At 37.6% G+C, this 21,103-nt stretch overlaps 1 protein-coding gene across 5 annotated transcripts in view; it reads right to left on the bottom strand.

Annotated features, from left to right (window-relative positions):
• Window positions 1-21,103, bottom strand: part of PPFIA2 (PPFI scaffold protein A2) — a 490,478-nt gene that overhangs the window by 402,320 nt on the left and 67,055 nt on the right. For 4 of the 5 annotated variants that reach the window (XM_075552747.1, XM_075552744.1, XM_075552745.1 and 1 more), the window contains exon 2: window positions 2,279-2,332. The exons of the other annotated variant lie outside the window; for it this stretch is intronic. In XM_075552747.1, coding sequence (XP_075408862.1) covers window positions 2,279-2,332 — 54 coding nt within the window. The remainder of the gene's footprint in view (window positions 1-2,278; window positions 2,333-21,103) is intronic. 5 annotated transcript variants of the gene reach the window in all.

Raw genomic sequence — 21,103 nt, 5'->3', positions numbered from 1 at the left:
CCCGCTCCCAGGGGGACAGGCAACAGAAAAGTGGGTGAGACACAGGTCAGTGTAAGACGTGACAAAATAATAATAATTTATCAATTGTCAAGGGTTCATGAAGGAAGGAGGGAGGGAAATGAGGAGCTGAGACCAAGGGCTCAATTAGAAAGAAAATGTTTTGAAAAAGATAATGGCAATAAATAAACAAATGTGCACGACACATGTGTATGTATGGATTGTGATAAGAACTGTACGAGCCCCACTAAAATGTTGAGGGGGAAAAAAGAAATACCATCTGAATCACTGTTCTCTGAAATTAGACATCACCACAGAAAGAGCAGTAGCATTCCAAAATAACAATATCAATCTCTTCTTTTTGATTAAAAATGATACTCATTTAAAATGACAAAATACTTTTTCCCTTAATTTTCTAAAAGTGTCCTGGGATGTGTGAGAAAAAGCACCAATATCAAGAATCAGCATCCCAGTGACAAGAAATGGAAAGATGCGAAAGTCCCACCAGCAGAAGAATGCATAAAGAATGCAGACACACACATACACAGTGGGATACTCCAAAATCCTGATGAATAATGGCGAGTCTGTAAAGGACTTCATAGCATGATGGACTTGGAGGACACTATGCTCAGGGAAATGCAGTTGGCCAATCCTGTATGATACTCCTAGGATAAAAAGCCAAGTAAAAGGTGTCACACTAAAAGAATCATTACTGGATGGCTGGTAGAGGTAGGCGGAGAAAGTAAGGGAAGGCACGTGCTAGATCATAGACAAGTGTTAACTGTAATGATAGAGAAGGTAATATAAAATAAGAGGAGAGTTGTCAAAAAATGATGGGGGCAAGGAAAGACACTGGGAAATGTTTAAGACAAGAGTAAAGGCAACAGAGTTAAATATTGTTATGTACAAGTAGATGAATACACGCAGCTCAACATTTATATTATTTCATATAATAATTGTATATGTTATAGTAATTATATGCAATCATTAGTTATATGAAAATGCTATGATTATATGTGTGTCTGTTTACCTTTGTTGCAAATATATTCATAAATATGGTGGAGCATACAGGGGGCAAAGTTATGAAAACAACTTGGACATAACCAAACTCCTTGAAGGAAATGAGCCACTGAGGTCCGGGGATCAGGACTAGAGTATCAGGACCCAGCAAAGTCAACTGACATAATAACATAATTCACAAAAAGAACATTCTAAATCCTACTTTGGTGGAGAGTGATTGGGGTCATAAATGAGAAGCCATCTAAGGTACGACCATTTCTCTCTCACTATAAATAAAAGAAAAATGGTAAACATTTCAACGCATATAGAATCAATGAGTGCAATAGACTGATGAACCACCCAAACATCACTCTCCACCACCTGGAGGCCATAAAATTTAGATGGTGCCCAGTGCTGTGAAAGGGACCACATAAAAAAATTATACAAAGGATAAAAATGGTGTAGCAGAACATGGAATTACCAAAGTGATCAGCCTACTGGTTGAATAGAGACTGGTGGGACCCTCAAGACTATGAACCTGAATAAACCCTTCAGGCCTAGAACTAAATGCACCCCTGCCTAAAAGTGCCTCCAAATAACTGGTCTATCCGGGATACAATAACTCTAGCGAAGTACATAACCTTAACATAATCAGTCATTGAAGATCAGGGGCAGTATTTACCAAAAGTAAAAGTTCATAAATGTTAGAAACGGAGTTGGAATGGACACAGACAGACACACAGAGAGGAAATAGGCTGTCATATTAAATTGCGCTGATTGCAATGAATGAAATGAAACAAAATGTGGATCAATTATTGCATACAAATCTGATGATATATTCTGTAAACTTCCAGAATAAAACATTTTTCAAAAGGAATACCACTGACAGACATCAAAGGCATATTTTTTTCTGTTTAACTAGATAAGATAATATACCTCAAATCATACACTCATCTTTAGAACTGTGAATGCTCAAGTTCCAAAAAGGGTTGACTTTTGTCTTTTGTTGCAACCATTAATACGACAGAAAGTACTGATATCTTCTTGTAAAGCTTTTATTTTTAAATTTAGTGCCAACAAATAAGAGAAAAGTGTGATGAGTTTATCAAAATGTTTTAAAACACCAAACTACACCTCATAGCAATTCACATCTTTTATGTTTGTAGTTAAAGCAATATCTATATTTTAAAACAATAGTTACATATGGTATATAAGAAACTGATTATCTGACATGTGTAAAATTCCATTTGTCGAGTTAAATGTAATGAAGGATCTAACTTACCGGTGGCTCAGTCCCCTTAGAGCCAGTCAAACCTCCTGTTAGGGCTTCGATATCCTGAAAAGGGGAGAGGTATGGATTATAAAACGCTACTCAACAGCAAGGAGAATTCCCCAGCCCCACAGTGTCATATTTTCTTTCACCGCATAGTTAAGGAATCTCAGCCATTATTATTTTTTATAATCTTTCACATTCAAACTTACTGCCATCAAGGCCATGCTAACTCACATTGACCTTTTAGGGACAGGTTAGATTTTTTCTGTGAGTTTCGGACACCATAACTTTTTATGGTAGAAGAAAGTCATGTCTTTCTCCCTCAGACCAGCTGGTGGTTTGGAACTGGGGACCACCAGGGCTCGCCTATCATCCAAGTTAATGATATATAAATAATGATACCTGTGTATAAGTACCCAAATAGTTCTTTCTCTCAGAACACTATAAAGTGACTAATAATGTTTGAAATATGCAAAGAAAATGGTTCTCAGTGGTAAAGCTGATACTTTGGTCTTTAAGGAACAGAGGGGACAGAAGAACATAAAGATTTTCTGTAATATAAATACAATATTAAGTTTTATTCTCAAGAATGGTAATTCCATGGAAGATACCTGTCTGCAAAGATTAATTATGTATGAATCATTATAGTTCTGTGAACAGAAAAAGAAAACAAAAAGATATATAGATAAATTAGCTATTATTTTTTAAAGATAAACATTTTCTTGAATCAGTTATCACCTGAAATTGGGCTTGAATCATGATTATAGCAGTTAAAGTTATAACAAAAGGTGAGATGACTGATGCTGTATACAACAAAATAAGAATGTGCCCTGCATAGAAGACAAAAACAACTTGCCTTTCATCAGCTGTCAGTATCCAAGAGTTCTAAATTTACCAATCATAGAATTTTTCAAAGAAAAGCTAGAATTCCAGATTTTTAAAGGAAAAGTTCCTAGGTTTTAACTATTTGAATCCGATTTCATTTTTAACACCTTTACCACACACATACATCCTCAAATGAGAAAAACTATGATGGGCTGGGATTCTGTGCCAAGTCTGCTGAACAGAATCTCAGAGCTACATTGAAGAGCTACGTTTTTGTGATAAAGGCCCTTTCTTATGACCCTGGTCACTTTTTATGTGTGCCAATCAGCTGAAAGGGCAAGGGTGAAGAACTTGAAGAAAACGGTTGTAAGAAATACAAGATGAAAGAAAACTTAGTAAAGATTGAAATGGGAAAAAATTAAACATTGTGATCAGAGAAACAGCCATCACTTTGAAACCATTAAGAGGACTTATGCTGCTAATTCACTTGAGACCTAATCACATCATGATTGCCCCTGCATTTCAAAACCAGGGACTCTGAAAGCAATCTGTGGCTAAAATCAGAATATAAAGAAACATCAAATCACGCAAGGGGGTGAGACAGGACGGAGTGATCAAAGTTTGCAGCTGAAGATGCTGTCTTTGCACAGGTTCTTAATGGGTGATGGATTTCATCATGAATATTTTATTAAGGATCATAAATGGCAAAGAAATCTGAAGAAATGCTTTCCAAGAAAAGCATTTCATCTTTAAAAGTCCTATTGTGAGGAGTTCTTGCTATTACAGATGTTGTTTCAGATTTCAAATTTTTTTAACTTCAAAGATTTCACGGTAGTCAAAGTCTTAAGGCAAATAAAGAATAATAATCATTAAAATATAAATGTGAAAGGCATTGGCGTCATCGTTTGTTTTTAACATAATGAGCTAAAGACAAATGAACGATGTATTAATGCCTTTAAACTGGGTACAGTGTTTACTCTTGTCCTTTTTATTCATTCGATTGTAAAACAACATTTTGAGCTATGTTCCATTTTCAGTATAAGCTGAACAGAGAGAGTGTCCTACTTGGATGGAGGCCCAATTTATATGTGACTTACTTCTGGATGCAAAAAGACATTACTTAGGTGTGAATACTGTGTTCTTAAGAGCTATCGAGTGGCTCCAATTCACAGAGAGCCTGTGCACAAATGAACCAACCACGACATGATCCTACACCATCCGCAGAACTGGTTCTATGCCTCCCCCTCCCCCCCATGCAGCAACTGGAAATGAGCCAAGCCCTGTGAGAACTGTTCTATAAAATTTACAAAATATAAGTGAAGTCTTTGGCAAATCTATGTATCATATTTAAATGTCATTTTTTATGAACAACAGAAACCAAACCCATTGCTGTCCCGTCCATCACAAGTTAACAATCCTCCGGAACCAGGTAGAACTACCCCATCATTCCATAATGACTGCAATCTTCATGGCAACAGGCAGCCACAGCATTTGCCAAGAAGCGGCTGGTGAGTTCAAACTGCTGGCCTTTCAGTGAGCAGGCACGTGCGTAACCACTGCACCACCAGGGCTCCTACAACAAGAAACCTCAGCACCACCACTGTCAGTGAGTGGATTCTGACTCATATGTGACCTCACATGGAGTTTCCACGGGTGTAAATCTTTATAGGATATTAAGCCTCAGCAGTTGGTGGGTTTAAACTGCTAACTTTCTGGTTATAAGCCCAATGCATAGCCCGATCCTTACTAAGACTCCACAACAAGAAGCAGAGATATAAAAAAGTAGAGCTATTGACGTGGTAGAAGGTATTTTAAAAATAATTTTTGACATTCTAAGTTGGGTGTTCAAATCTACCAGGCACTCTGCAGAAGATATATGAGGCTCTCTGCTCCTGTAGAGAATTACAGTCTTCCAAACCTTACAGAGGATCACTATGAGTCAGAATTAACATGATGGCAGGGGGTTTGTCTTTGATAGGTTTTATTGTAATAGGCTTATGAGTTTGATGAAGACATTTAAAACTATTATTTTTATTACAGGCCAGAATTTTTTCAGAATTTATTTAACTGTATTGTATACCAAGTACTTACCAAACACTTAGGCTTGATGGCAAATAAAAAGGAGCTCATCCTTACCAATCTTTGGCTACATACTTTATATATATTATCCATTACATCAAACTTTTACATTTAATAATCTCTCTTCTAACTTAAAAGGCAAAGTTAGTTTATATAACATTTAATATAGTTACTAAGTAATAGATATAAAATATTTTTGTGTGACTCCAAAATTTCCACTTTTTAATGAAGTTATAGAAAACTGATTCTGCCATAGTTCCCTCAGGATCTTGCAAATATCCCAAATGTGTTACATACCAAAAAAACAAAAAGACACACACAAAAACCCCAACTTTTATGTTGATTCCTCATCATAGTGACACAAGATAGTATTTCTGAGACTTAAACCTCTCTGAAAACAAATAACATCATCTTTCTCTCACCATTGGAGATAAAACAAAACTCAAAATCCAAGCTCAACTATCATGACATTGTAACCTACAGGCAAGGCTAACCCAGAGGTTGGCTTAAATCTTGCTTAAGCAATCTATTAAACCGTAGCAGCTAATGAAATCAGCCCAAAACCAAACTCTGCCATCTGCCACTGAGTCTTCCCATATATTTTACTTTCCATATATTTTCACCCTTCTATATAATTTTAGTTACTACTTTAGCTTTAATATTATATAAGGATATAATTGATGTGAAAGTTAAAAATTGAATACTGAAGATCAAAGAAATCAATGCAATCAAATAATGGCTACAGTGAAAAAATATTGAAAGTGCCAATGAACAACCAAAGAACAAACAAATCTGTCTTGGAAGAAGTACAGTCAAAACGCTGCTGAGAGCAAGGATGCTGAGACTTTACCTCGGACTTACTTGGGACAAGTTGTCAGGAGAGACCAGTCCCTGGAAAAGAACATCACGCTAAGCAGACAGTGATGAAAGGAAGATCCTCAGCAAAATGGGTTGACACAGTGGCTGCAGTAGTGGACTCCCGTGTAAAACAATGGTGCAAGAGCAGGTAGCATTTTGCTCAGTTGTACATATGGTCACTGTGAGTTGGAACCGACTCAGACTTGGTGGCACTTAACACAACAACATATGCTAATGACTACCTGATTTATATCTTCAGCCTCAACTTATTCTCTGATTCATATGTGTGTGTATCTATCAATCGATCTATCTATAGCCTAATTAGACTCTCTGCATAAATGTTACTACAACTATCTAAACCTTAATAATGTGAAATGAAAGTCCTGATTTCCACTTTTTCATAATTCCTGATCATTCCTGAAAAGGTCCCTTTTCCTGTGCTATTTGCATATTATTAAATGATCCTATTAGTCATAAATTTCTTGGGGTAAAACTCATAAGCAATTCCAACTAGTTATATTGCAAACATGGTATGAGTTGGATTCCTGCTTCCCATCTACCTTCAAAATCCAAATCTACCACCAGCTGTCCCATAAACGAAAGAAACAGGAAACTAACTGTTGTCCTTACTCCTACCTTGTCCATATCCTCTCAGATGTTCCCCACAGAGAACCCAGAAATATCTACTCAGAAAGTAAATTGCATTAGATGCCTTCACTAAGCAAGGCCCCCAGTGGTCTACCATCCATCCTAGAGCTTGAACAGTTCTCTGCATGATCTCACATTCGACTCTCTCTCAGACCATCTTTCGTCATTCTCCGACTTTCACCTGCCACACAGCCCATTTTTGCCAATTCTGTTTCCAAAACAGTACTAATATGGCTCCATCTCTGGGAATTTGCACAAGCCCCCCTCCCTTGTACTTTTTAGATAACCTCCTATTTAATGTACTCACTTCATTGAAATTTAAATATCAAATCTTCATATTACCTTCCTTAATTTTCTAAATCAGAAAGAGTTCCAACCAGAAAGACAGAGAAGCTCAGCCTTTATAGAAGTGTGATTAGTGAAGGATAATGTATGTAGATAGGTATAGCTGAAGAGAATCAGATAGATGGTGAAACAGCAGAGTATACCCACACAGGGAAGTTGTAGCTCTCCTCAGCGTGAAGGGGTAGCTGAAAGAACTGTTTTGTTAAGAGTCCAGTAAGATGTGAGCACATATCATCAGCCTTAGAGTGTCTCACCACATCGTGAGAGCTCAACGCGTCCCTATCTCGATAGTTCAATATTCACTAGATATATGAATGATTGACTGAATGAGTGAATAAAGCATGATATACCATGTCTATACATGGCAAAACAAGTTCAGAGTATATACATGTTGAAATAAAGTGTTTCTCATTTTTATATAAGGTATGGCTTCGAAACTGTGACTTACGGCAACAGTGTCTTGTATGATAAATGTTTGTAGAGCGGCTGAATGAACATATTAATGAATGACTTGCCCAAATTCAAACATCTGGTGAATTCTGGAAAGATGCCTTGAGATCCTCAGTGTTCCAACTACAAACCCAGTGCACGTCCCATTCTCTGGTGCAAACAGGAATAGACATCCTTCCAAAGGAAAAGCCCCTCAACTCTTTAGCTCCTGATCTTCATGCAGTACATTTTTATATTCCTGAGTTCTAGTTTATAAGAAAAAAAACATACAAAATAATTTAAAATCAAGAAACCACATGTTAAAGTTACCTTCTAGTGAAATACTAGCAATATATCAATCAATTTAAATATTCAAATCTAAAATCTTAATCACTCTATTTTGAATAAATCAATATATAAGAATATTCCCTAATCTCTGTGCCTCGTATTCATGAACAGCTCAAACACATTATGTTAAATATCAATGTTTCATTGTAAATTTCAGACTGTAGGTTCACAGCACTATGAATATGTAATAGAACAGAACTTTTTAATCATTCAGTTTTTCACATAATCCTTAATGGAAACAATCTTTCATTAGAGAACACGGCTCCTTGAGGCAAGCATCCAAATAATGAGCTGAGTTTGTTAATGAGGCATCTCTCTCCCCTACCAGACTTAATGTTTCCTTGGCAACTTCACAGAGTAAATTTCCTGGGAGGCAAAGAAGAAGCAAGAAACACACACAAACCAATATTATAAATTGTCTTTCTTAGGGAATGTAGAATGAACCTCTTTAGTCATTTTTTTACATGAAAAAGATAAATTTCTAGACTTTCATTTTGAGCATGATTCAGCTCAAATCTGAATCTGCTCTATGCTATATAGTTAATCTTTTAAAAAGAAAGATTAAGTACCTCCAAAGATTAAGTTTCTCCTGTTATGCTGAACATAAAGGACATGAGTGGAGGACATAGATGATGTCCTAGTTTCCTGAGTTATGACTCTACCACAAATCCAACAAAACACATTTTTTAAAAACATATTGTATACATAATAAGCATGAACCACTACACAGAACTGACATACTGAATCCTGAGATTTGAATGATCCTCGACTGCTCTGTGGATTCAAGGTTCTTTCATCCTGTGAGCAGGACAACATCAGGAAGAAGTCGGAGAAGGGAAGTATTGAAATTGCACAAGTAGTAAATTACAGATGGTGACAGGACCTTTGAGTAGTTCAGAATGCTAGAACTGTATTGGGGTTTTGAATTCTGACACATTAGGCAAATCTATCTGAGGAATGTCTGATAATTAACAGTCATTCAGCATTTACTATGGCAAGCACTATGCTAAAAGATCTATCCCTCACTAAGTAGTATTCACCTCTCTGGTTTTTAGGTGCCATCTAGTTCGTTCCAGCAACACCTCGTACAACAGCATGAAACATTTTCCAGTCCTGTGCCATGCTCACAACTGTGGTTATGTTTGAGCACATTGTTGCAGCTACTGTGTCAATCCATCAAGACCCTTCCTCCTTTTCCCTCTCCATCTCGTTTCCAAAACCACAAATCACTGCCATCCAATTGGTGCTACTTGGAACACCCCTGTGGACAAAGGGGAACTGCGCCTGTGGCTTCCAAGGCTTCAGTTCTTTAGGGGAGCATTCCCGCGGAATAGCTGAGGGGTTCAAACCACACTACCACTAAGCATGATGCTGTGCTCCGGTGCCAGTGCCTCCTGGCAACATGTCCAAAATCTGTCAGATGACGTTTTGCCATCTTTGCTTGTTTCTAAGGAGCACAGTGTCTATCCTTCTTCCAGGACAGCTCTATCTGTTCTTCTGGCAGTCTATGGTACTTTCAACATTCTTTGCCAGCACCATTAATGACAAGCATCAGTTCTTCCATGGTCTCCCTTATACATTGTCCACGTTCACATGCATGTCAAGCCATTGAAAACACCATGCCTTGGTTCACCTTAATAACTAAAAGTGATATCTTTTCTCTTTAACAATTTAAAGAGGTCTTGCTCAACTGATTTGCCCAATGAAATGTATCCTTTGATTTCTTGATTCTTGCTATCAAAAGCATTGTTTGTGGATCCAAGTAAAATTACATCTTTGACAACCTAAACCTTTTCACTATTTATAAGTGTCTTGGTTCCATTGTAGAGATTTATTTTTCAATGAGTTGTGATCCATACGAAAGACTGGTTTTGAAATATCAATTAGCAAGTGCTTCAAGTATAGTGAAATGATACGACACTGATGCACACCTCTCCTTATTTAAAACCACACACGGTAACTTCTCGTTTTGTTCCAATCACTTCCTATTGGTCTATATATAGGGTCTCATGAGCACAACTAAGTGTCTGGAATTTCCATCCTTCGCAATGTTATTCATTGCTATTATTGTGGGTAGGTGCCATTATGTTAATTTTAACTCCTAGAAACCCATGTAAACCAATGAAATCACTGCCCACTTTAGTACCATCTGCATAATCGTTCCTATGTTTAACCCCATATTTGCAGCCACTGTGTCAATTCATCTTGTCAAGGGCCTTCCTCTTTTACACCTCCCCTCTGCTTTCCCAAGCATGATGTCCTTCTTCAAGGACTGGTCTCTTCTGATAATATGGCAATGTACATGAGATAAGCATTTCCATCTTGCCTCTAAAGAGCATTCTGACTGTATTTCTTCCAAAACAAATCTTTCATTCTCCAAGAATTGATGAATTTTTTCAACAAGATGATGAAGCACTAGAAGCATGCATTCATCTATGCCAAAACATATGGAAGACAGCTACTTGTCCAACTGACTGGAAGAGATCATTTTGTACCCAGTCCAAATAAAGGCGACACAATAGAATGTGCAAATTATAGAACAATATCATTGATATCACATGCCAAGTACACTTTTGCTGAAGATCTTTCAACAACAATTGCAGCAGTCCATTGACTGCCAGATGTTCATGGCATATTCAGAAGAAGACGTGAATAAGGATTATTATTGATGATGTCAGTTGGATCGTGACTAAAAGTAGAAAATATCAGAAAAATGTTTACTTGTGTCTCATTGACTATGCAAAGGCATTTGAGTATATGGTGCATAACAAACTATGGATAGTCTTGTGAAACAAATGGGAATTCCAAGACACTTCATTGTTCTTATATGGAACCTGTACATGGGTCAAGAGGCCCATGTGTGAAAGGAACAAGGGAATTCTGCATGGTTTAAAATTAGGACAGGTGTGTGTCAAAGTTGTATTCTAGCATCATCTTGACTCAAACTGTATGCTGAGAGAGTCATTAGAGAAATAGGATTATATGAAGAAGAAGATGATCTATTAGCTATTACTAGTTCCTCCATTTTCAAGATGTTCAAATTGGGTCTTTGAAATTTAAAAGACTTAACAAAGGTCATGCAGCTAATTAGTGTTTAAACCATACTGGCTAACTCTATAGACAATCATTTTTTAACAACTATGATTTGTTGTATACATTGAGATGTGGAGAAAACATAGATATTATGCAATATTGAAAGAAGAAGAGATGAACATTCAAGGAGGATATTCCTGAGAGGGCCTGGTATTGGTATTCTATTCTTAGAGGAGCAATATCCCAGATAAAACTATAAATATGAGCATTAATGCCATTGAAACCAGCATAAAACTGTAATTCCAAAGATATAGTCCATATCTTTGCATTTAAAAGGTATTCTATCAAACACAAACCTAAATAGGGAATCCAATGGGCATTAAGGAAACAAGTGTGCCAATGCTACATGGAATATGGTTTTCTGAAGAAATTCCCAAAGATATTTAAGATTCTTTTTCATGCAGTGCCTTCTTTGAAGCACTGTGTGTGCACGTGTTTGCTGTATGCTAATTTTCCTTTTTATTCCTTTCATAAACAATTTTCCTTATCTTGTTCCTACTCCATGTGTGAAGTGATAAATGGAACTGTTATCTCTAGCTACTGTTTCATTCTCTGTCTGAATTCCTTGTCAACTCTTACACATTATCAGGAGCCCTGATCGCATAGTGCTTCCACACTGGTACCCACAGGGTCAGCAGTTTGAAACTACCAAACTTCTTTCCATTCTTCGCAATGTTATTCATTGCTATGATTGTGGGTAGGTGTTATTATGTTAATTTTAACTCCTTGGAGAATGATGAGGTTATCTACTTTCACAAAGAGTTACAGCATCTGAAACCCAGGGGGGCAGTTTTACCCTGTCATCTAGGGTCCCTGTATGTTGACCTGATGGCAATATGTTCGTTCTCATTAAAATCACATGTCACCTCCCACCTTCCTCCGTGAAGGCCTGCCGAATGGCTCAAGGTCTCTCATCTTTATCTCAAGAAATATTACACTGTCCAGTCTAATTCTTGATACCTTCCCTCATATCTGATAGCCATGTGTCAACTCAGGCGATGTTCTCCAGTGTGTGTGTGTGTGCGTGTGTGTGTGTGTATGATTGTGTGTCACAAGACTCCAAGTCCATTTCAGTTTCACTTTCCTTCGTTTTTCTTTAAGCCACTCAAAATTTTTTTCCCTTTAAATATCAATTTAATGTATTCTTCTTTCAATACAACTGCATTTACTACTTTATTTCAATGCCTCACTTTGCATTTGCCCACGCCCTACTTTCCCCAAACTCTCCCTTTTCTGGTTCCTGTTCCAACCTAGTTCTCACACCATCTCTTCCCCGAAGACTAATTCTCAAAGCATGTCTTGGGTACTGGTAGCTTCAGCATTAACTAAGAACTTAACAGAAATAGGCAATTTGGTAGGCCTGATCCCAGATCCTCTGAAACAGAATGTCTCTAGTAGCAATCCCATCAGTTTAGTCTGAAGGAAGCTAAGGCTTGAGCCCGGTGCTCCACAGTGACATGCTTCCATATTTAATACAGCTTATCTATGTACTCAAAATTCTTACATTCCCCATTCAGCTTAGGAGAAAAACAGTCCAACCATGTTACACATGAGTTCTTTCACCAAACAGTTCTTGATTTTATTTCCCATCACATTTCTCAAAAGAAATTTTATACTTCCATTATTGTAAGGAAACCTGCATTTCTTTCTTTCTTTCTTTTCTTTTTTGCATCAAATGTTTTCTTGCTTCAGTATTTCTGCACTACAAATTGCTCTGCATAAAATTCACCACCTTCAACTTGTGGTTAAATATTACACATTTTTTTAAATTCAACTGAAGCTTTAACCTTTCTCAAGAGACTTTCATGATTCTCCCACCCAGGAATCGTTCTTCGGTTGTTTCAAAGGCTCGTGTGTACACTTCTATCCCAGTGTGCCAACCAGACCGAGAAACACAGGTGGGGTTAATGGACGGGCGTTGGGATAAATGGCTCGGTGAGCCTTGCCTTTCTAGTTCTAGGGTCTCTTGCTTTCTGATGGTCGGACCAGGGTGCAGCTGCCTTAGCCAGGTCCCTGCTTGAGCCAGCAAGACTCACTTCCTGCAAGACACCCCTGAGGAGAAGCCACATGGACCTACCCCAATGCAGCCCTGGGTGCTGGAGCAGCCATGTGGAGACCCCTGTCAGCACTGAGATGCTTACACACTCACTGACTTGCATTGGTTTGGGACATACATGTGGGCTAATGTTGGACTTGTGGGCTTGGGCAGCACTGGGTTGGGATGTTTTCTTGATTCGCACTTACCCTTTATATAAAACTCTCTCTTATTCATGAGTTTCTGTGGATTTGTTTCTCTAAAGTACCCAGACTAATACACCCAGCTCTCATTAGCTCATTCTCACTCTCACTGCCATCGAACCTAATACAACTCAAAGCAACCCCATTGAACAGTGGAACTGCCCCTGTTGGTTTCACAGGCTGCAATTCTTTACAGAAGTAGAAAGCTACATCTTTCTCCTGAAAAGCAGCTGATGGCTTCCAATTAATGATCTTGAGATTAGCAGTGTAACCTGTAACCACTACATAACTAGAGAATTCTATTATTTTTATACAATATGCCATTTTTATAATACTTATAAATTTTATACATCTTAATATACTATTTTTAAATTCTATTTGTATTTATCTGCCTAACATTTAAGAATTAATTCAGCTTAGATGATTACATCTCATTCTGTGGCCCAAAGTCAATCACTAAGTGTTTTATAAATTGATAAACCAGGTTTGAGTTTATCTTTCCAATGAACTCCTACAGGGTGTTAGTTGGTTTCAACTTGTAATATGTATTATCTTACATTGATTTATTTATTTCTGATTATATATTTAGCTTCTTTAGTATTAGCCATCCATTGAGTAAATTGACGTCTTCAAGTTGATTTTAGAAAAAAATTTCTGTAAAGGAAATAGGTAGGAGGTAAAGGGCATTTATAGAGGTCTACATGCAGGCATGTAGATATGTAAATATATTTATATATGAGGATGGGGAAATAGATTTATGTGCATATATGTATAGATTTAATATTAAGGTAGGAGCTGGGCAGTGGGCCTCCATTCAAGTATTCCCACAATGCAAGAATACTTTGTTCTATTAAACCAGCATTCCATGATGCCCACCTTCCCAACATAATCACTGAAGACAAAGTGACATAAGCAAATGTGGTGAAGAAAGCCGATGGTATCCGGCTATCAAAAGATATAATATCTGGGGTCCTAAAGGCTTGAAGGTAAAGAAGCGGCCATCTATCTCAGAAGCAACAAAGACCACATGAAAGAAGCACACCAGCCTATGTGATCACAAGGTGTCAAGGGATCAGGTATCAGGCATCAAAGAACAAAAAATCAAATCACTGTGAATAAGGAAGGAGTGCGGAGTGGAGACCCAAAGCCAATCTGCAGGCAATTGGACATCCCTTATGGAAGGGTTGCCAGGAGGAGATGAGCCACTCAGGGTGCAGAGTAGCAACAATGAAACATAAACTTTCCTCTAGTTCCTAAATGCTTCCTCCTCCCTCTCCACCCCATCCCACTATCATGACCCCAATTCTACTTTACAAATCTGGCTAGACCAGAGGATATAGACTGGTACAGATAGGAACTGGAAACATAGGGAATCCAGGAGAGATGATCCCTTCAGGACCGGTGATGAGAGTAGCAATACCAGGAGTGTAGAAGCAGGGTGGGGTGGTAAGGGGGAACCGATACAAGGATCTACAGGTGACCTCCTTCCTGGGGAATGGACAACAGAAAAGTAGGTGAAGGGAGATGTCAGACAGTGTAAGATATGACAAAATAATAATTTATAAATTATCAAGGGTTCATGAGGGAGGCGGAAGCAGGGAGGGATGGGGAAAAATGAGGAGCTGATGCCAGGGGCTTAAGTGGAGAGCAAATGTCTTGAGACTGATGAGGATAATGAATGTACAGATGTGCTTTACACAATTGATATATGCATGGATTGTGATAAGAGTTGTATGAGGCCCTAATAAAATGATTTTAAAAAGCAATGTGTTGCCTATGAAACCTATAATTTGATTGTCATTTCTACTAAATTTATTAATAATTGAGTACTTTCTGAAACCATCCTATGAATTCCTATATTTAATTAAAGATATTTGGTTATATTTTTGAAAATAGGTAGTAAAAAGTTAACCTGTTAAAATGGAATCTAAATAGGCCTGGTGTATTTGATCTGCGAGGTTTTTCTCCATGAGGCAAAAATTTATTATATTATACTTAAATCACAAGCACATAAAAAGAAATACAGTTCTACCTTTTTATCTTGATGTGTTTTCTCTTGAAGATGATTTTATTTTTCCATTTTCTTTTGGCATGTGGAAGATTTTAAAATTAAAATTTGTTTATGTATCTAGATATTTGTTGAAATAGAAATTACTTAATGAAAAATGTGGCAGCCTTACATAAAAAGAATTTCTCTTGAATTTCCAAATTTTATTTACTGAACATATTTAACTGTGCTTTTATTGTATAATAGACTAAACAGAAAAAGAGATATTTTTAATTGGAATATCTTAGAATGTGCAAATGTTAATTTTATAAAATATTCTAATAAATATAAATCAAAACATAAATTTTATTATGCTGGAGTTTTTAATTATTTAAAAATTGTGGAATCATAACATATAGACCTATTCTTTACTATGAATATTTCCCAGTATTTAACAGTAAGATTTTTAAAATTATTATTTTAAAAAATCATTTTATTGAGGGCGAGTACAGTTCCTATCACTATCCATACATACATCCATAGTGTCAAGCGCATATGTACATTTATTGCCATCATCATTCTCAAAACATTTGCCTTCCACTTGAGCCTTTAATATCAGCTGCTCCTTTAATATCAGCTGCTCATTTCCCCTCCCTCCCCACTCTCCCCTACCTCATGAACCCTTCAGAATTCAAACCACACATTTTATACAAAATTGGAAAAATAATCATTGCATATCTTTTAATCCATTTAAGACACATGAATTCTATCTCGGCGAAGTAAGATGGCAGGATGGATGACGGACTTGCCAGATACTCTGTTTCATTTGGAAACTCGGCCACTTAGGGTCAACTGGCTGGTTTTCCAGCTTCCACAAATAAAAATTAAAACATACTTTCTAATAAGATAATGTGCATTTATGCCTATAATACCCCAGCCACTGTTATAGGAAAACACTATAATAAATATAATTTCACATGTATTAACTAGTTAATCTTCAAAAAATCCCTCTGAAATACACATTATTTTGTTGTTTCATATGAAGAAACGGAGCCTTAGCCAAGTAATGACCTATGGTATGATAGTCATACTAGACGTAGTGTGAAGTCACTGAATCCCTCAAGAAGGGCTAGAGAAATAAAAGAGTAAACATATTTGCTGTGCTCTCTATGCTCTTTCGGACCTTCCTGCACAACATTATTTAGTTCTCAGAGGCTAGCTTCTTAACAACGTGCAAAAATTCTTTCATTTGTAAACAGAGATAAGCCTAAATTTTAAAAACACAAAGATGACTTCAGATATGTAAATGAAAATATTTCAAACCTCATGACACAGTCAAGTAAGCATTAAACTACAAATCTCGAGGTCTATGGTTCAAACTCACCAGTTGCTCTAGGCAGAAAGATGAAGCTATCCACTCCCATAAAGATGTACAGCCTCGGAGACTCCATAAATGATCCTTATGAGTTATAACCAACTCATTGGTAGTAGGTTTGGTTTGGAGCATTGAAGACAACACTCTACTAATTATATGAATATAGTTTTAATGTTTTAAAGCTAACATCTCTTTTCTTATACTTTCAAAAGCTACTTTTCTTTACCAAATAAAAGTTTATTATTGCACAGGAATTTAAATAATGAGTTGGCAAATACGAACGACAGAACTTGCAAACCCTCTCGTTTGGTTTTCTTGTTCTTCACATTCTAGACAAATGATTCTGGAACATGTGTGTGGTTCTTTGTTTTCTTCTCCAAAATAATAATGTAGCATTAAATGAAGGTTTATTAGTTATGCTTCTGATTATCATTCCCAATACTTAAAAGTTATACATATGAGTTATACAGCTATGTGAAAGGGGCAGTCAGAGTGCAGCTTGCTGATTTTCCCAGTGACCTAAATATGAACTTAGAAAACTACATGTATCAACTTGGCTTGTGGAGTAATTACTCCCTTTCCAAGGGCACTTTGATCCAAAACACATTCACAGCAGCTGCGATGTGCACATTTCAAATTTGCAAATGTGATTCAGCAAATTCCAATTTGCAAACTTGAGTTTTCACATTTTAGCATAATCTCCCTGTCTTGCACTGAGCATATGTCAACATTCCCAGAAACTTTCTCTCTGCTCTGCACATATGTGCCTTGTATGGCAACTGGCAATTTCATTCCTCTATCTGTGTATGGCTGGGAAGGAACTGTGCGCCTCCTAGTGGCACAGAGAGATGCACACAGATCGGAACCCTGCACCCAATGAGGAGAGTGGCTTTCTGGCCATGTGAGATAGGTACTTCTTTTTAATTATTATTAATTAAATCATCTTATTGGGGGCTTGTAAAACTCTTATCACAATTCACCCATACATCCATTGTGTCAAGCACTCTTGTACCTTTGTGTCCCTCATCATTCTCAAAACATTTGCTTTCTTCTTGAGCCCTTGATATCAGCTCCTCTTTTTTCCCCTCTTTCCCAGCTCCCCCCAATGAACCCTTGATAATTGATAAAGTATTATTATTATTTCATGTCTTAGACTGTCCAACATCTCCCTTCACCCACTTCTCCGCTGTCTATCCCACAGAGAGGAGGTTATATGTAGATCCTTGTAATCTACATCTAATCGGTTCCCCCTTTCTCCCTCTCCTTCCCTCCACCCTCCTGGTATCACCACTCTTACCACTGGTCCTGAGGGTTTCATCTGTCCTGGATTCCCTGTGTTTCCAGTTCCCATCTATACCAGTGTACATTCTCTGGTCCAGCCGGATTTGTAAGGTAGAATTGGGATCATGATAGTGCGGGGTGAGGGGAAGCATTCAAGAACTAGTAAAAATTGTGTTTCATCATTGCTACACTGCACCCTGCCTGGCTCATCTCCTCCCCATGACCATGCTGCAAGGGGATGTCCAATTGTGCACATATGGGCCCTGGATCCCCACTCTGCACTCCCCCTCATTTACAATGCTATGATTTTTTCTTTGTTTGTTTTTTGAGGCCTGATACCTTATCTCTTCAACACCTCGTGATCTTACAGGCGGGTGTGCTTCTTCCATGTGGGTTTTGTTGTTTCTCAGTTAGGTGGCCACTTGTTTAGCTTTAAGCCTATAAGACCCCAGACTCTATAATTTTTGATAGCCAGGAACCATCAGCTTTCTTCACATTTGCTTGTGCACCCATTGTCTTCAGCAATTGTACCAGGAAGGTGAATTGCCAAATTGTTAGAACAAAGTATTCTTGTATTGACGGGGTACTTGAGTAGGGGCCCATTGTCCATTTATTTCCTTAATACTAAACCTATAAATATATGTACATAGATCTATTCCCCCTCATTGTATATAAATATAGTATATACCTATATTTAGATCTCAATAAATGCCCTTTGCCTCTTAGTTCTTTATTTCTTTGTACTTTCCTCTTGTCCCACTATCATGTTCAGCCTTCATTTGGATTTCAGGAATTCCTCTCAGTTAAATTGTCCTTGCTCCAGCCCTGCCAGACCTCTTACACCCTCCTTGCCACTGATTTTGGTTCACTTGTCCCTGGGTTTGTTAACACCCACTTCCTTTCTCCCGCTTCCCTGTCTACTATGTTCCCCCAGAACTGTCATCCCGTTCTCTCTTCTGGCTTACTTATCCCACCTATCCTTTTCAGGTAAACATGCAGTGACAAAAATATCCCTTCCAGGTAGAGATGCACCGACATAAGATAGGTACGTCTAGTGAACCTGAGCTTGTCCTCTCTCTTCTATATCTCAGTCAGGCAATTGCTCCACAGGCTGTGCGTGCAAGTCATGTTTAACCCCGCAACTTGGAAAAACAAGTGCTTTCAGTGCTCTGGATACTATGAATAATAAAATGACGACAAATAATTAGCCCAGAAATAAGCTGAAAAATAAGATAAATACTTTAGAGGGGAAAACAACAACCTTAAAATCCAAGTAGATCAGTTTGATATAAAAATTGAGTGAAAAGAAAATTTTCATGCGGAAATTACCTTCACTGAGAAATCTCAAGGTTTGTAATCAATAAAATGTTACCTATATTTTCCCCAAAACTGGGATTAAAAAATGTTTGCAGGGAGGTAACAGGGAGATATATATATATATAAAGATTTTGAAATATATATATATATATATATATATATCAAGATTTTGAACAAGTATATATGCCTAAGATTTTGAAACTAAGAATCTAGGGGATGAAGGGAAGTAGCTTGCCACTGGCTAGAGGGAAAAAGGGTCAACCACCCTGAATGACATTTCTAACTTGCAACACGGAGGCATCATGATACTCACTGTTGATGGCTGTTGGGAAGAGCACACAAAACACTTCAAGTAATGTACTTGGCACAGTCACTGTTCAGAAAATGCCAAGTTTTTAAAATATGGCTGGTGTTGCTGCTACTATTAATACTGGTTATAGGAATTAAGTTGAAAATAGAGGCTTCCTGTGAGAGAACATGAGTGTCCAATTGATCTATGAATTTACATGAGCTAAGAAACCACTTCAAAGGAACAATGTGATTCCGGAACACTAATAGTAAGTATATCCATCATATCATTCTCTGGTCACTGAGGGAAAATTTTAGGTCAGAGTGTGGGCTACTTGGGTTCAAATGATGTTAAATTAATTACCTTAATCAAGGTATTTAAACTCTTTATCTGTAAAATTAGGACAAAAATAATTGGTGACTAAATAGGTTGTTGTGTAACTGGACATTTTTCACATAAAACTCTTAGAATGTTTTAAGAAGCACAGTAAGCATTCAATAAGTAGAAATCACGATCTAATATCCTACCATTTCTCCGTTGAAATTCAAAGCTCATTGCTATCAAGTCATTTCCAACTGCTAGAGACCCTAAAGGAAGGTGTAGCAGTGCTTATATACTGTGACTATCGATGCCAGTAGCAAGCCTCATCGTCCTCCCTCAGAGCGGCTAGTGATTTTGAACTGCTGACCGGTGGTGACCAGCGCTAGGCGTAGTCCGCTACACCGCATGAGTTCCTCTCTCAGTTTTATATGACTGTGGTTCAGTCATACAGCTTTCAGAGTCGGAGCTTATTATTTAGGCTATGTTTTATCAGTCACAGGAATAGTCTGATTTCCATTAGCCCCCCAATAAGATAAGAATAAGCCATAAAGCGTTCTGGTGGCGCAAATCTTGAAGCAACAGATTGACTCTTTGTGTGGGGTCACAGTGTTAAAACGAATTTGATTTACAACTGAAACCAAATCACACTCATTGCCATCGAGTTGATTCTGACTCATAGAGACTCTATAGGACAGGGTAGAATGGCCCGTGTGGGTTTCTGAGTCTGAAACTCTTAACGGGAACAGACAGCCTTATCTGTCTCCCTCAAAGAGGCTGGTGGTTTCAAACTACTGAACTTGACATTAGCAGTCTGACGTGCAGCCACTACATCCCCAGGGCTCCATATACCTTAAAAGGAATTTTTTTTAATGTGGGAGGATTTGGGAACTTACATTTAAAAGAGTTGGGTGAGAATAGCTATATAAACAGTTTGCTAACTGAAGAAGAGAAAAGCGTGGGATATAATTAAATAGTGTCTTCGTTTGCTCCTAGCAGTTAGCTGCAGGATGGAGTGGGAAAAATAAGGCAGCTGGCAACCCTTCGATATAACTTCTGTTTTCTAGATCCACTATTCCACTAACAGTGTTTTTGTCTACAGACACATTTCCACAGCATTTACAAGCTGATGGGGCTGTACACACACACACACAAACACACACACACACACACACCTACAACATACTCTAACATTTAACAACTTAAATGATCTTTTCTTGCTCCATTTTATTTCTCCATCCTGACTCTTTTTTTTTATCACAATTAACAGTCAAAACTCTTAACATTGTCTCCACAATTCTCACAACAGGCCTCAAGTCTCACAACTCCAGGAAAGCCAATCTTGTTCACATCACACCGAATATTTCACCAAGATCTGCTCACAAACCCACTTCACCAGATGTC

Source organism: Tenrec ecaudatus, chromosome 6, assembly GCF_050624435.1.
Source record: "Tenrec ecaudatus isolate mTenEca1 chromosome 6, mTenEca1.hap1, whole genome shotgun sequence".
NCBI classification, from domain to species: Eukaryota; Metazoa; Chordata; class Mammalia; order Afrosoricida; family Tenrecidae; genus Tenrec; species Tenrec ecaudatus.
The sequence above is the reverse complement of the archived record's forward strand: the minus strand, read 5'-3'. Positions and strand labels throughout refer to the sequence as shown.